Source organism: Leptonychotes weddellii, chromosome 7 (assembly GCF_054177405.1).
Source record: "Leptonychotes weddellii isolate Sample4059 chromosome 7, ASM5417740v2, whole genome shotgun sequence".
Lineage (NCBI taxonomy): Eukaryota > Metazoa > Chordata > Mammalia > Carnivora > Phocidae > Leptonychotes > Leptonychotes weddellii.
The window spans coordinates 63,727,864-63,742,253 of record NC_138375.1 but is presented as its reverse complement, the minus strand read 5'-3'; the positions used below and the strand labels follow the sequence as shown (position 1 = coordinate 63,742,253).

The window sequence follows — 14,390 nt, the reverse complement described above, 5'->3', positions numbered from 1 at the left end:
CCTGAACTGTAACTGACAAGTTCTGGATGCTCAGTGTGGACAATTTTGACTGTTAAAAACTCCAGGAGGAGCCACTTATTGAGGGGCCTCCGCACTTTTGTGAGTTTTACCTCCCAGACCTCTACCAGGTTCTCACAGTGAATATTGGAAAAAAATCTAATGCTCCAGCAGGGGGAGGGGAAAAGGAACCATTTTGATATATGCCAAAGCATTCTGTCCTTAATAAAGTGTGCTCTCAGGAGAAACTGTTTATCCTTAACCTAAGTAATCTGGGGGAAGGAAAATTCATAACTCCTGCTTTCTCTGAGTGGGGAGTGGGATACTCAGCTGAATAGCACATGTGAAGTTCATAGCCAGAGGCACAGATTTAATAAAAGACTGAGACCTAAACATAGGGTATAAAATGCTTCCCCTTTTCTGACAGCTTATCACCACATTAGTAGAGGCCTATTTAATCAGTTTCTTTTACCTGGTACATCCTGCCTAGCAATCAAGAAAAAAATAATAAGGGATAGCAAAAGGCAAAAATACACAGTTGGAAGAGACAGAACAAGCATCAGACCCAGACACAGTAGGGGTGTTGGAATTATCAGACCAGGAATTTATAACAACTATGTATAATATGCTAAGGGCTCCAATGGGTAAAGTAAAAAGCATGAAAGAACAGTGGGTAATGTAAGCATAAAGATGGAAATCCTAAGAAAGAAACAAAAGGCATTCTAGCATTCTAGAGAGCAAAAATACTGTAACAGAAGTGAAGAATGACTTTGATGGGCTTAATAAGAGAATGGGCACAATTAAAGAAAGAATCTCTGAAATTGAGAATATATCAATAGAAATTTACAAAACTTGAAAAGCAGAGAATAAGGACTGAAAAAAAAAAAGGGACAGAATTAACCAAGAACTGTGGGGTAACTACAAAAGGTGTAACATATGTATAATGGGAATACCTGAAGGAGAAGAAAGAGAGAAAGGAACAGAAGAGATATTTGAAATGATAATGACTGTGAATTTCCCTAAGTTAATGGCAGACACCAAACAGCAGATCCAGGAAGTTCAGAGAACATCAAACAGAATAAATGACCAAAAAACTACCCTTCAGCATATCAGTTTCACACTACAGATAATCAAAAATAAAGAAAAAATCCTGAAAGAAGCCTGAGTAAAAAAGCACCTTACCTATAGAAGAACAAATATAAGAATTACATCTGACTTCTCCTCAGAATTAAGTAAGCAAGAAGGAAGTCGAATGAAATATTTAAGTGTTGAGAGAAAAAACCCACAATCCTAGAATTCTATACCTTGTGAAATTATCCTTCAAAAGTGAAATAAAGACTTTCTTAGACAAACAGAAATTGAGGAAACTTGTAGCCAGTGGATTGAGAAGGAAAATGATATAGGTCAGAAACTCAGATCTACGTAAAGGAAGAAAGAGCATTAGGGAGGGGCGCCTGGGTGGCTCAGTCAGTTAAGCAGCTGCCTTTGGCTCAGGTCATGATCCCAGGGTCCTGGGATCAAGCCCCACATTGGGCTTCCTGCTCAGTGGGGAGCCTGCTTCTCCCTCTCCCTTTGCCTGCTGCTCCCCCTTCTTGTGCTTTCTCTCTCTCTGACAAGTGAATAAATAAAATCTTAAAAAAATAAAAGACCATTAGGGAAAGAATGTGAAGATAAAATAAAAACTTATTTTTCTCATTCTTGATCTAACGGGTAACAGTTTATTGAAAATAATAATAGCAACAATAAAATTCAGTTATGTACAGTCATGTATCTTGGGTGTGTATGTGTGTATACATACATATATAAGTTTATGTATGCTTATATATAAGTGAAATGAATGACAGCAATGATATACGGGATAGAAAGGAGGTATTAGGATTATATTGTTATTGTAAGGTACTCATACTACCTGTGAAGTGGTATAGTGTTCTTTGAAAATAGGCTTGCATTAGTTATAAATACATATTGCGAACTCCAGGGCACCTACTAAAAAAAGTTAAAAAAGAAATAATAACTGATATATAAGAAATGAGAGAGAATGGAATTGTATAAAATATCAAAACCATAGAAGAATAGTGGAAGACAAAAATAGGAACAAATAACAAAGGTAACAAATAGGAAACTAACAAATATGATTGCCATTAACCCAGGTATTTAGATAAGTTATTTGAAAGTCAGTGGTCTAAATGAGCCAATTAAAGGACAGAGATTGTCAGAGTAGATTTACAAACAAGACCCAACTATATTTTATCTACAAGAAACCCATTTTAAATATTAAGACACATATAGATTGATAGTAAATGGATGGAGAAAGATATGTTATACTAACCCTAATCAAAGGAAAGTAGGAGTGGCTATATTAATTTCAGACAGAGCAGTCTTCAAAGCAAGGAAACTTATTGGGGATAAAGAGGGGAATTACATAATGATAAAGGGGTTAGTTCTCCAAGAAGACATAACAATCCTTAACTTGTATATGCCCAACAACATAATGTTAAAATACTGAAGGAGCTGTAAAAACTGATAGAATTGCAAGAAGAAATAGATGAATACTCCATTACAGTTGGAGACTTAACATCCCCCCATCAGAAATGAACAAACCCAGCAGGCAGAAAATCAGTAAGGACATAGGTGAACTTAATAGTACCATTAATCAATTAGATACAGTGAACATTTACAGACTGTTTCATTGAATAACAGCAGAATCATATTCTTCTGAAGCTTACATGGAAGATTCAACAGATAGACCACATTCTAGACCATAAATCATACCTTAATAAATTTAGAAGAATAAAAATCATCCAGTATCTGCTCTGAGACCACAGTGGAATTAAACTAGAAATTAGTAATAGAAAGATAGCGGGATCATAGTGTACTTCTGTTTTCAACTGTTTGAGAAACCTCCATACTGTTTTCCAGAGTAGCGGCAGCAATTTGCATTCCAACCAACAGTGTAAGAGGGTTCCTCTTTCTCTGCATCCTCGCCAGCACCTGTTGTTTCCTGTTAATTTTAGCGATTGTGACTGGTGGAGGTGATATCTCATTGTAGTTTCGGTTTTCATTTCCCTGATGATGAGTGATGTTGAGCATCTTTTCATATGTCTGTTGGCCATCTAGATGTCTTCTTTGGAAAAGATTAAACAAAATACTTCTAAATGGCTCATGGATCAAAGAAGAAATCTCAAGAGAAATTAAAAAATATTTTGAACTAAATGAAAATGAAAATAAAACCCATCAAAATTTGTAGGTTGCAAAAGCAGTGCTTAGATGAAAATTTATAGCATGAATGTATGTTAGGAAAGAAAAAAGATCTAAAATCAATCCTCTAAACTTCTACCTTAGGGCATTAGAAAAAAAAGAAAGAGCAAATTGAATCCAAAGTAAGCAGAAGAAACAAAATGATACAAATTAGAGTGGAATTAGTTAAAGTGAAAACATAAAACCAATAGGAAAATCAACAAAACCAAAAGCTGGTTCTTTGAAAAGATCAATAAAATCATTAAGTTTGTAGCCAGGTTAACTAATAAAAACAATGTGGGCACAAATTACTAATATCAGGAGTGAAAGAGGGGACATCAACTACATAGTCCATATTAAAAGGGTAATGAAGGAATACTGTGAACAACTCTATGCCCACAAATTTGATTTCATACAAGAAATTTGGCAATTCTATGGAAGACACAGTCTGCTAAAAACTCACACAAGAAGAGACAGACGATCTGAATAGGCATATATCTATTAAAGTCATTGAATCAATAACTAATAACCTTCCAAAACAGAAAGCACCAGGCTCAGATAGTGAATTTTATCAAACTTTTAAGGAAGGAATCATACCAATTCTCTATGAACTCTTTCAGAAAAAGAAACTGAGGGATACTTCCTAACTAATCCAAGAGACCACCATTACCAAACCAGGCAAAGATATTAGAAGAAAAGAAAACTACAGTATCTCTCATGAGCATAGATACAAAAATCCGCTGGTACAACATTTGAAAATCAATTAATGCAGTCCATCACATGAACAGATTAAAAAAGAAAAATCACATAAGCATGCAAATAGATGCAGAAAAATCACTTGACATGCAGAAAAATCACTTGACAAAATTTTACAAAACCAGTACACATTCATGATAAAAACTCTCAGTAATCTAGGAAAAGAGGAAACCTTCCTCAACTTGATAAAGAATATCTACAGAAAAGGTACAGCTAACATATAAGTAATGGTAAGAAACTTGAAACTTTCCCACTAAGATCAGAAGCAAGTCAAGGATGTTTCCTCTTACTGTTGCTTGTTAACATCATGCTGGAAGCCTTAGCCAATGCAATAAGACAAGAAAAAGAAATATATACAGACTGGGAACAATGAAATAAATCTGTCTTTGTTCACAGATGACATGACTGTCTATGTAGAAAATCCAAGAAAATCAACAAAAAAACTTGGAATTAGTAAGTGATTATAGCAAGGTTACAGGATACAATGTTACCATACAAAAGTCAGTGACTTTCCTATACATCAACAATAAGCAAGTGGAATATGAAATTAAAAGCACAATACCGTTTTCATTAGCACCTCTCAATGAAATACTTAGGTATAAATCTAACAACATATATACAAGATCTATAGGAGAACAACTGAATTCCAATGAGAGAATTCATAGAAGAAATAATTGGGAGACATATCCCATGGTTGTCGATGAGAAGACTCAATATTGTCAAGATGTCAGTTGTTCCCAGCTTGCTCTTTACATTTAACACAATCCCAATCAAAGTCCCCAGTAAGTTATTTTGTGAATATTGAAAAACTGATTCTAAAGTTTATATGAAGAGGCAAAAGCCCCAGACTGGTCAACAGAATATTGAATATGGAATATTATTTAATGCTCAAATAAAGGAGCTATCAAGCCACAGAAAGACCCAGAGGAAACTTACATGCATATTACTAAGTGAAAGAAGCCAATCTAAAAAGTTACATACTATGTGATTCTAACTATATGATATTCTGGATAACACAAACTATGGAGACAGTAGAAAGATCAGTGGTTGCCAGGGGTTAAGGGAGTAATTTAAAATTTGTTCTTTATTTTTTTTTTGACAGGTTACAAAGACAGAATTAGAGAAATTAAAATCCAGCTATAGACAGTTAATAAAAGAAATGAATTCTGCCAAAGAGAAATATAAAGAAGCTTTAGCTAAAGGTATGAAAAATTGTTTATTTTAGTGATTTTTATTCTCATCATTTGAAGGTTGTCTTTATGAGTAGCAGAATGATTCCACTTAGACCAATTCACATTTTAAAAATATCAAAATATGCCAAAATAGGATAATTGTCAAATTATTTAATAAGTCTTTTTATTTTTTTGTTTTTTTAAAATGATGTAAAATATTTTTGAGTAGTTCATACTACATGGAATTACATAGCACTGGTAATAGAATGCAAAGAATGTTTAAAATTTTCTCTCCAGCATCAGATTTATTATTTAATTACTGAATACTGAATAAGAAAAATAAGGTTGTGTTTGTTTAGATATCTTTTTTAGTCTTCTTTTTACCTGTGGTATTTAAAAGCCACTAATAGACAAGATTATTTTATAGCATTATTTTGCTTTCATAGCTTAATTTTATGTGCCTACATTGTCCTAACATTTTCATAAATGGAAGTAAATAGAAAGAGAAACATTATTTATATTTTAAACAAGTGTTTATGGTTATGAGTTTTTAAATGTGAGTAAACAGTCTTCATATTTAAATTTTTTTAATTATAAAAGTTGGAGGTTTTAAAAAAAAATTCTTCCTGTCTAAATATAAGCTTTATTAGCAGCTCTGTCTTCTTTTTCTCAACATATTTTCTCTTGGTCTTTTACTTGTTGTGTATATATTCTTATTTTCCTGAGGTAAATGAAATAAATAGCTCTACATTTGAATATATCTTGCACAATGAAAATACTATGTTTTTGTTGTTAATCCCAGTAGACTAAAAGAGATCCTGATTTGGATGCATTTCTTCCTCCTTCCCTTTCTTACTTCTTTCCTTTGTCTCCCTGCCTCCCTTTCCTTCTCTCTGTCCTTCCCCTTTCTCTTGCTTTCTCTCTGCTCCCCATTTTCCTGCCAACACTTTGTTTCCCTCTGTTCCTGTCCCCACCCCTCACACATTTACCTCATGTTTCTGCTTTTTGCAGTGTTTCTACTACTTTTTTAGGGAAGATGAAGCTGTGTTTAAAGTTTTCTTATTTCTGCTTATTTTTCATGGACCTCAACCAGTATTTTGAGATCATGATCTCTTTATTAATATAAACATATCTTTTAAAATACTTTTGTAATTCAATTATCTTAAATTATTTAAGTGATAAAACCAAAGAATGGCATTGTGTAAAGATCATATACATACATATACATACTTTGGAGTCAGATAGTATTGGATGTAAGTTCCAACACTGTATGATTATTTCATAGATTTTCAAATTTCATTTATCTAATTTTAATTCCTTTATTATTTTAAAGAGAGCTTTAGATAATCTAGAAATATTTACTGAGCATTTGCTGTCTTTAAGTTATTGAAATTCAAGCAGTATTTCCAAGGCATTCAAGAAGCTTACCCATTTCTAGTTGATATTCTAATTTATGAACTACAAGTCTTATCCTCTTTCAAAGTTCAGTTTATGTCAAGAGATCCCTTGCTTAATCAAGAGTAGTTTAGAAGTAGTTTTGCATGTTAAGCATTACTACTTAATCTGTCAAAATAGTTAATTTTATAAAGTCTGTTACTTAATGCATGGGTAGCATTCTCAAATTAGTGCCCTATATTAAAAATATCCACCCAGAGCAAGTGATGACTTAATCCAACTGTATTGTAATTCAGGTATGCTAAGTATTTCACTCTAGGTCTGTATCTGTTGGAGAATGATTAGTTAAAAAAAAGAAATAGATATTTACTCCCTAGTCTTTGATATCCATTTTTTAATGATAGTTTATTTTGCCTTAATAAATGAAATCTAATTCTGATGTCATAGTAAAATTTTAAATAGTCCTTGTACATAGTGCTTATATTATCAAATATTTTTCACAGATAACAGTTGTTCTTTATTGTTTTTTTATTACTTTTAATCTAGATAAAATACCATTTAGTGTTGTATTAATAGTAGGAAAGCAACTAGAAAATTTGAAGATTCTAGTTTTTTTTTTTTTTTAAGATTTTATTTATTTATTTGACAGAGAGAGACACAGCTAGAGAGGGAACACAGCAGGGGGAGTGGGAGAGGGAGAAGCAGGCTTCCCGCGAAGCAGGGAGCCCGATGTGGGGCTCGATCCCAGGACCCTGGGATCATGACCCGAGCCGAAGGCAGATGCTTAACGACCGAGCCACCCAGGTGCCCCTGAAGATTGTAGTTTTAATTGGTCCCAAGAAGTGTTATTATTTGGCTGAATCTCATGAATTTATTTACATTTCTCCTTCTGAAAGGAGAATTAGTGATAATATTTTCCTATTTTCAAAAATTTGATTGCTGCCATTAAGTCCATTTATAACCTATAGAATACATATTTTTAAAATAAGTTCTTATATGATTGTGTTCGATACTTGACACATATGTAAATTTATCTTTTTATAATCAAAACTATCATGTTTTGTGAAAAAGTATAAAATTATATTTTTGAACACTTTGTTTCTGTTATCAAACTACTTTTTGTGTTTAATGTGGAAATAGGGTTTCTATTGTGAAGTTATTTACTCTATAAGGATAGCAAAATTTCTGACATTTGCAGACTTTATGTCAGAACCTTAGTTCATCTGTATAGGCCAGACCAGGGTAGCTCTGGAATGGTTTCTAGGGACTGCTGGGCACTGACAGTGAATACCCTGGCTGCGGTTCTAGCAACCATAGATATTAGGAGGTCTTAAGACCCAAGTCTGACATATAGCTTCCAGTTAGAGAAGATGAGGCTTTAGGGGACACAAGGCTTTGGGGGGAAACAAGGCCTGAAAATAATTCCTGTAGCAAGGGTTAAATTCTGGATTTGAGAATGGGTTGGGAGTTAAGAACTCAGTTACTGCAACTGGAGGTTTAGCACTTACAGTCGATCAGGAGGAAGGCTGGGTTAATGCTTAAATTCCAAATTCCTGACCCCTGCTGTGTGGATTACACAAAATACTTTAAATTTTGAATATTAAAGTTTTTATCCAAAGGAACATTAGTTTATGTTGTCTAATGTAAAATATAACAGTAATTTGCAACATGAATGTAGCATTTTAATTAATTTTTTTGTAATATATCTTAAGTATTAAACATGTTTTGCTCTGTGCTGAGAAAGCAAGTATTTGTCTTAAATTGACTGGGACTAATTTGAACATTAGTCTATTGATTATTATTTATAACATGTAAACTGAGAACAACCAAAATAATTTTAGTTAACCCTATTGAACTGAAGTTAATAATTCAGAGTGTTTCTTGATAGCAGCATAGAATAATGAGTTCTTGAATACAAAATACACAGATTTTACTTTTCTATTGCAGATTAAATTCTGAATACTTTAAGTTGGTTGAACACCTGTTTAGGTTTAGCCATAAAACAATTTTGTGAATCTATAAAGCTTGTATCTGAACTAAGGTTTTGACGTAATGCCTATAAATGTTGGCAAAATTTTCCATCACATTTATCCATATAAAAAGTAAATGACTTCACAAAGGAACTCCTGCATGATCATGTTGTCTATGAATAAAGAAAGTTTAACTTTCCCTTTCCAATCTGGATAGCTTTTTCTTGCCTAATTGCCCTAGCTAGAACCTCCAGTATAATGTTGAATAGAGGTAGAAAGAGCAAAGATAATTGTCTTGTTCCTGAACTTAGGGGAAAAGTAAAAATTAAGTATTAAGTTAGCTATAGTTTCAAAGATTTTATCAGGTTGAAGTTCCTTTCTATTCCTGTTTTAGAGTAGATGTTGGATTTTGTCAAATTCTTTCTTTATGTCTATTGAGATAAATATTTTTTCTTCTTTTTGTTTGTATGAATTACTTTGATTGATTTTCACGTTTCAAGTATTACACCATCTCACATTCTTGGGATAAACTCCTTGGTTGTGATGCACTATTATTTTTTTATATTGTTGGATGTGGTGGGCTAAGTTTTTTTTTTCCATAATTTTTATCTATATCTTTTGTTTCTTGTATTTTTATCTCATTTTATTATAAAGATAATGCTATTCTGTGGATGGTTACTTCTTGTTCAACAAGAAAGATTTTTGTTCAATTGGTAATATGTCTTAAATATTGGTAGAATTCACTTGTGAGGCATCTGGGTCTGTTTTTATTTTTTATTTTTGGCAAAAATTTTTAAACTATAAACTCAAGTTTTTGAATTGATGTAGACTCTAGTTTATCTGTTTCTTTTTGAGTTTTAATGGGTTGTATCCTTCAAGGAAATGTCCATTTCACCTAAGTTGTTGAATTTATTGCTATTAAATTGTTCATAATATTTCCTTATTCACCTTTTTAATTTGTAGAATCTGTGGTGACTTTCTCTTTCCCATTCTTGATAGTGGTGTTTTATGTCTTTTCTCTTTGTTCCTAATCATTCTGGCTAGAGGTTTATCAATTTTATTAATTTTCTCAAGGATCAGCTTTTGGCTTTATTGTTTTTTTTTTTCTATTTTTCTGCTTTCTATTTAATTGGTTTATGCTCTAATCTTTATTATTTCTTTCCTTCTGCTTGTTTTAGGCTTAGTTTGCACCATTTAAAAAAATTTTAAATGTTCTTAATGTGGAAGCTAAAATCATTTATTTGAGAACTCTTATTTTTCTACAGGCATTTTGTGCTATAAATTTCCCTAAGTACTGTTTTAGCAACATTCCAAAAATTTTCATACACCATCTTCATTTTCATTCAATTAAAAATACTTTCTAATTTCCCTTTTGTTTTTTCTTTGATCTATAGGTTATTTAAAAGTGTGTGGGTTACTTTTCTAAACTTCTGGCATTTTTCTAGAGATGTTTATATTTTTTATTTATAATTTAATTCCATTTTGATCTGAGGATATTTATGACTTCATTTCTTTAAATTTATGTGTATGTGTTATTTGGCCCACAGTATGGTCTGTTTTGATAAATGCTTCATATGCACTTGATAAGAATGTGTATTCTCCTGCTGTTGGTTGGAGTGGTCTATATTGTCAGCTTTTGGTCCAGTAGGCTAATTGTGTTTTTTGATTTTTTTATGTTCTTACTGATTTTCTGTCTACTTGTTATATTAATGATTGAGTGAGGGCAAATGAAATCTCCCACTGTAATTGTGGATTAGTCTATTTCTTTTTGTAGTTGTCAATATTTTTCTTCATGTATTTTGAAAATCTGTTACTAGGTGAATAAGCAGTTATGGTTATTATATCCCTTGATGACTTGACCACTTTATCATTATAAAATGATCTTTATTATCCCTGGTAGTATTATTTGCTGTGTTATCTATTCTACCTGATATTAATATAGCCATTCCAGCATTACTTTGATTAGTGTTTACATGGTATATCTTTTTTTTTCATTCTTTAATGTTTTAGTCTTTATTTTTGAATTACATTTCTTGTAATCACCATATAGTTAGGTTGTGCTTTTTTATCTTGTTAATCTCTACCTTTTAATAGACTATATTTAATGGGACTTTTGATAATGTTAGGCTTAAATCTGTCATCTTGCAGTTTGTTTTCTCTTTGTTCCACATATTCTTTATTCTCCTTTTCATTTTATCTGCCTTCTTTTGGATGAATCGAAACATTTTCTTAAGATTCCTTTTAATCCCTTTTGTTGTCTTACTACCTATAACTTTTTGTTTTGTTATGTTATCTTTAATTTACCATAGTATATCTTCAGGTGCTATTATAATGCTTAGCTTTTAACATGAGATTCTTATAATGGTACAGTCTTCTGGTCTGTGTGCTATTATTGAAATATATTTTACTTTTGCATATGTTTGTAAAGTCCACCCTACCTTGTTAATATTTTTTGTGTTTGTTTAGTAAGTTATTTTTAAAATTACAATAGAACATCTCATATATTCATCTATTAGCTATCTTTTCTGGCATTTTGTATTCCATTTGGTATCATTTTACTTTTGCCTGAATGATTTACTTTAATGTTTCTTGTAAGTCTGTAGGTAATAAATTCTTTGAGTTTTGGCATGCTTGAAAAAGTTTTTATTTCACCTTTGTTTTTGAAATATATCTTTATTGGGTATAGAATTCTATTTTGGCATTTTTTTCGTCTTCAGATCTTTAAAGATGTTGTTCTAGTATCATGTCATGAAGAAATCTGCTCTAATCTTTATCTTTGTGCTCTGTGCATTTTATTTTCTTTTGGTAGCTTTTAGGATTTTCTTTTTATCATTGGTTTTAAGCAATTTGATCATGATGTATATTTGCTGTAGTTTTTTTTCCCTTGTGTTTGTGGTTTTTGAGCCACTTGTATCTGAGACCTTATAGTTTTAATCAAATTTGGAAAACTTTTGTCCATTATTTCTTCACATATATTTTCTGTCTCCCCATCTCTGTTCTCTCTGTTAGAGACTCCTGTTACATATATACTGGGTTGCTTGTAGTTGTCTCACAGCCAATTGATATTTCTCATTATTTCCCCCCATCTTATTTTCTCTTTCTCTCTCTTTTTTTAAACATTTATTTATTTATTTTAGAAAAAGAGAGAGAGTGTATGAGTGCAGGGGGAGGGGCAATGGGAGAGGGAGGGAGAGAGAGAGAATCTCAAGCAGACTCCTTGCAGAGCGTGGTGCTGGAGGTGGAGCTTGATCCCAGGACCCTGAGATCATGACCTGAGTCAAAATCAAGAGTCAGACGTTTAGCCAACTGAGCCACCCAGGCATCCCTCTTTCTGTTTCATTTTGATTAATGTCTATGGCTGTATTTACAGGTTTACTAATCTTCCTTTCTACAATGTCTAATCTGCCTTTAATCCCATGCAACATAGTTTTCATTTTAGGCATTGCACATTATGCCTGAATAATTGCGATTTGGGTCTTTTCTTAAAAGGTATCTACTTAGGGCGCCTGGGTGGCTCAGTCGTTAAGTGTCTGCCTTCGGCTCAGGTCATGATCCCAGGGTCCTGGGATCGAGTCCCACATCGGGCTCCCTGCTCTGCGGGAAGCCTGCTTCTCCCTCTCCCACTCCCCCTGCTTGTGTTCCTGCTCTTGCTGTCTCTCTCTGTCAAAAAAATAAATAAAATCTAAAAAAAAAAAAAAAAAAAAAAAAAAAAGATTCTTTAAAAAAAAAAAAAAAGGTATCTACTTAACACTTTAACCTAAGGTTAGAGTCTTAGTGGACTTCATCTTTTCATTTGTTCTGAGAGTTGTATGAGTTTATTCATTCCCAGATTTTTTTATTTCACTATAATCTTCCACTTATTTATGTTGTAAAAAATATACATAATCTTTACCTATATATCTACATGCAGTCCCTTTGTCCATATGCCATGTAGCATTTTTTTCGAAAGTTAAAAAATATTTTTTTTAAGAGTAAATGTATGGTAATTTTATAAAATGTAAGCAATACCATATTGAACCATATGGTTTTGGATTAAGTGAATTTAAATACAATTTTGCTTTGAAGTTTTATAGTTTGCTTGAAGATATACTGAAGTATCAGAAAAGATGTTCAAAATAATTCTCATAGTTATATATTCTTATATAGCCTATTTAATTGATTCTATGTGGCTAGAATTATAGTAGGGTTTTATATTTACCAAGCCTCAAAATACTCAAAATAAACATTTGTAGGGGTTTCTCTTACATGAGTAGAAGTCTGAATGCTTTTGCTTTATCATACATCATATTCAGAAAAAAGAAGATGAGATGAGCTACTCCCCATTACACATGCCTATAGCAGTCAGTCTAGCGAAGTTTAAAAGGAGCTCTCTTCACCCACTTTTATAACAAGAGTAGGGAAACAAACTCTCCTTCAAATTTTCTTTCTTTATGGGAAACAAAACAGAGTGCTAAGAGATTTGTAAACTCCCTGATTATTTACAAGCCCTCACTTATCCTATGCAGACAGAATAAGAGGATACTTACTGCTAGAACTGTGGAGAGTTAGCTACAAGTCTCGTTCAAAAGTAAATTTTTCTGTAATTGGGAAGTAGATTTTCTTAAATTGCCTCTTCATGCATTATGAATAGTTCTGTGGTATTTTATAGCCAATTAAAATTGATTAGATCCATTGAGTTGTCTCTTTAGAGTACTTTAATTATGAAAACCAGTTTGAAATGAGTCCAGATTTGAGACAGATGGTTAAATTTATGTTTAAATAAATCCAAATTTTAAAAAAATGAAAAAACTTTTTAAAGACTCTTTTAGTTGATTTTCTCATTTTTAGTCCAACAAGAATGGCACCTGGCCTTTCTGTTCAATAATCTCTAAATCTTGGAGACTTTTAAAAATTAGAATCTTGTGTGCATGGTATATGGAGGTCCTCTAGACAAACAGTCTGAACTTCAAATTTACCTCTCAGTTCAGCCTAAGGAAAGAGATCCATTTTGGATACAGGACTTGCTAAAGACCAAAGCCAAGTTCAAGGTGTTTGTTGATCATCACTTCTATTAATGTGGCTTGAAAGTGAGAAGTTTTCTTTTTTTTTTTTTTTGGACCTACTTATTAATACATGATGTATCAGCAGCTAACTTATGGCGTGAATGCTTTTTACTGCCTGGAGCTTAATATGATAGGAACTTTACAAGGTCATAAAGAGTAATGACATTCTTCATTGTTAATCTGATTTGCATTGGGTTGAAGTTGCAGAAATTGGAGTGATGGTTATAATATTCTCATTAGATGCTGAAATATTATGTGGGATGGGATATGCTACATGATTCATTTATTTTCTGCAGAGAACTTCCTAAAATTAAAATAAAATTAAAGCACAATAATTTGATTTATCCCTATTTTTCTTAGTTTTATTGAATAAACAAACCTAAGTTTCACATACAAAGAGATTAAGAGAAATGATATCCTTTTGCTGATTTTCCTCTATATTTTATAGGTGAGCTCCTTAACAATATTAGTTTTGGACTTGATTACTAGAAAGATGATATAAACAGATGCAGAAAGTAAAATTGTAATCTTTCTATAAGTTTTAACTTTGTAAAATTTTTATTTAAGCTTAAATTTATTTTTTAATAGTAAGAACCATATCAATTTATATATTTTCTTTTTCTGTGCCAGGCACTGTTATTTGCACTAGGAATATTGTAGATAACAAACCATACAAAAATTCCTGCCTCTATCAGGCTTACATTTTAGAGAAGAGAGCTAATTAATACAACAAGTAAGTGAAACGTATAATATATTAGATGGTGATAAGTACCATGGAGAAAAATGAAACACGGTAGATGGATAGGATGTTGGGAGGATGA

The 14,390-nt window shown here is 32.2% G+C and overlaps 1 protein-coding gene across 1 annotated transcript in view; it reads left to right on the top strand.

Moving 5' to 3' along the window:
• The window catches only part of FER (FER tyrosine kinase), a 387,502-nt gene that overhangs the window by 59,694 nt on the left and 313,418 nt on the right, over positions 1-14,390 (top strand). The window contains exon 5 of the mRNA XM_081825811.1: positions 5,093-5,192. Coding sequence (XP_081681937.1) covers positions 5,093-5,192 — 100 coding nt within the window. The remainder of the gene's footprint in view (positions 1-5,092; positions 5,193-14,390) is intronic.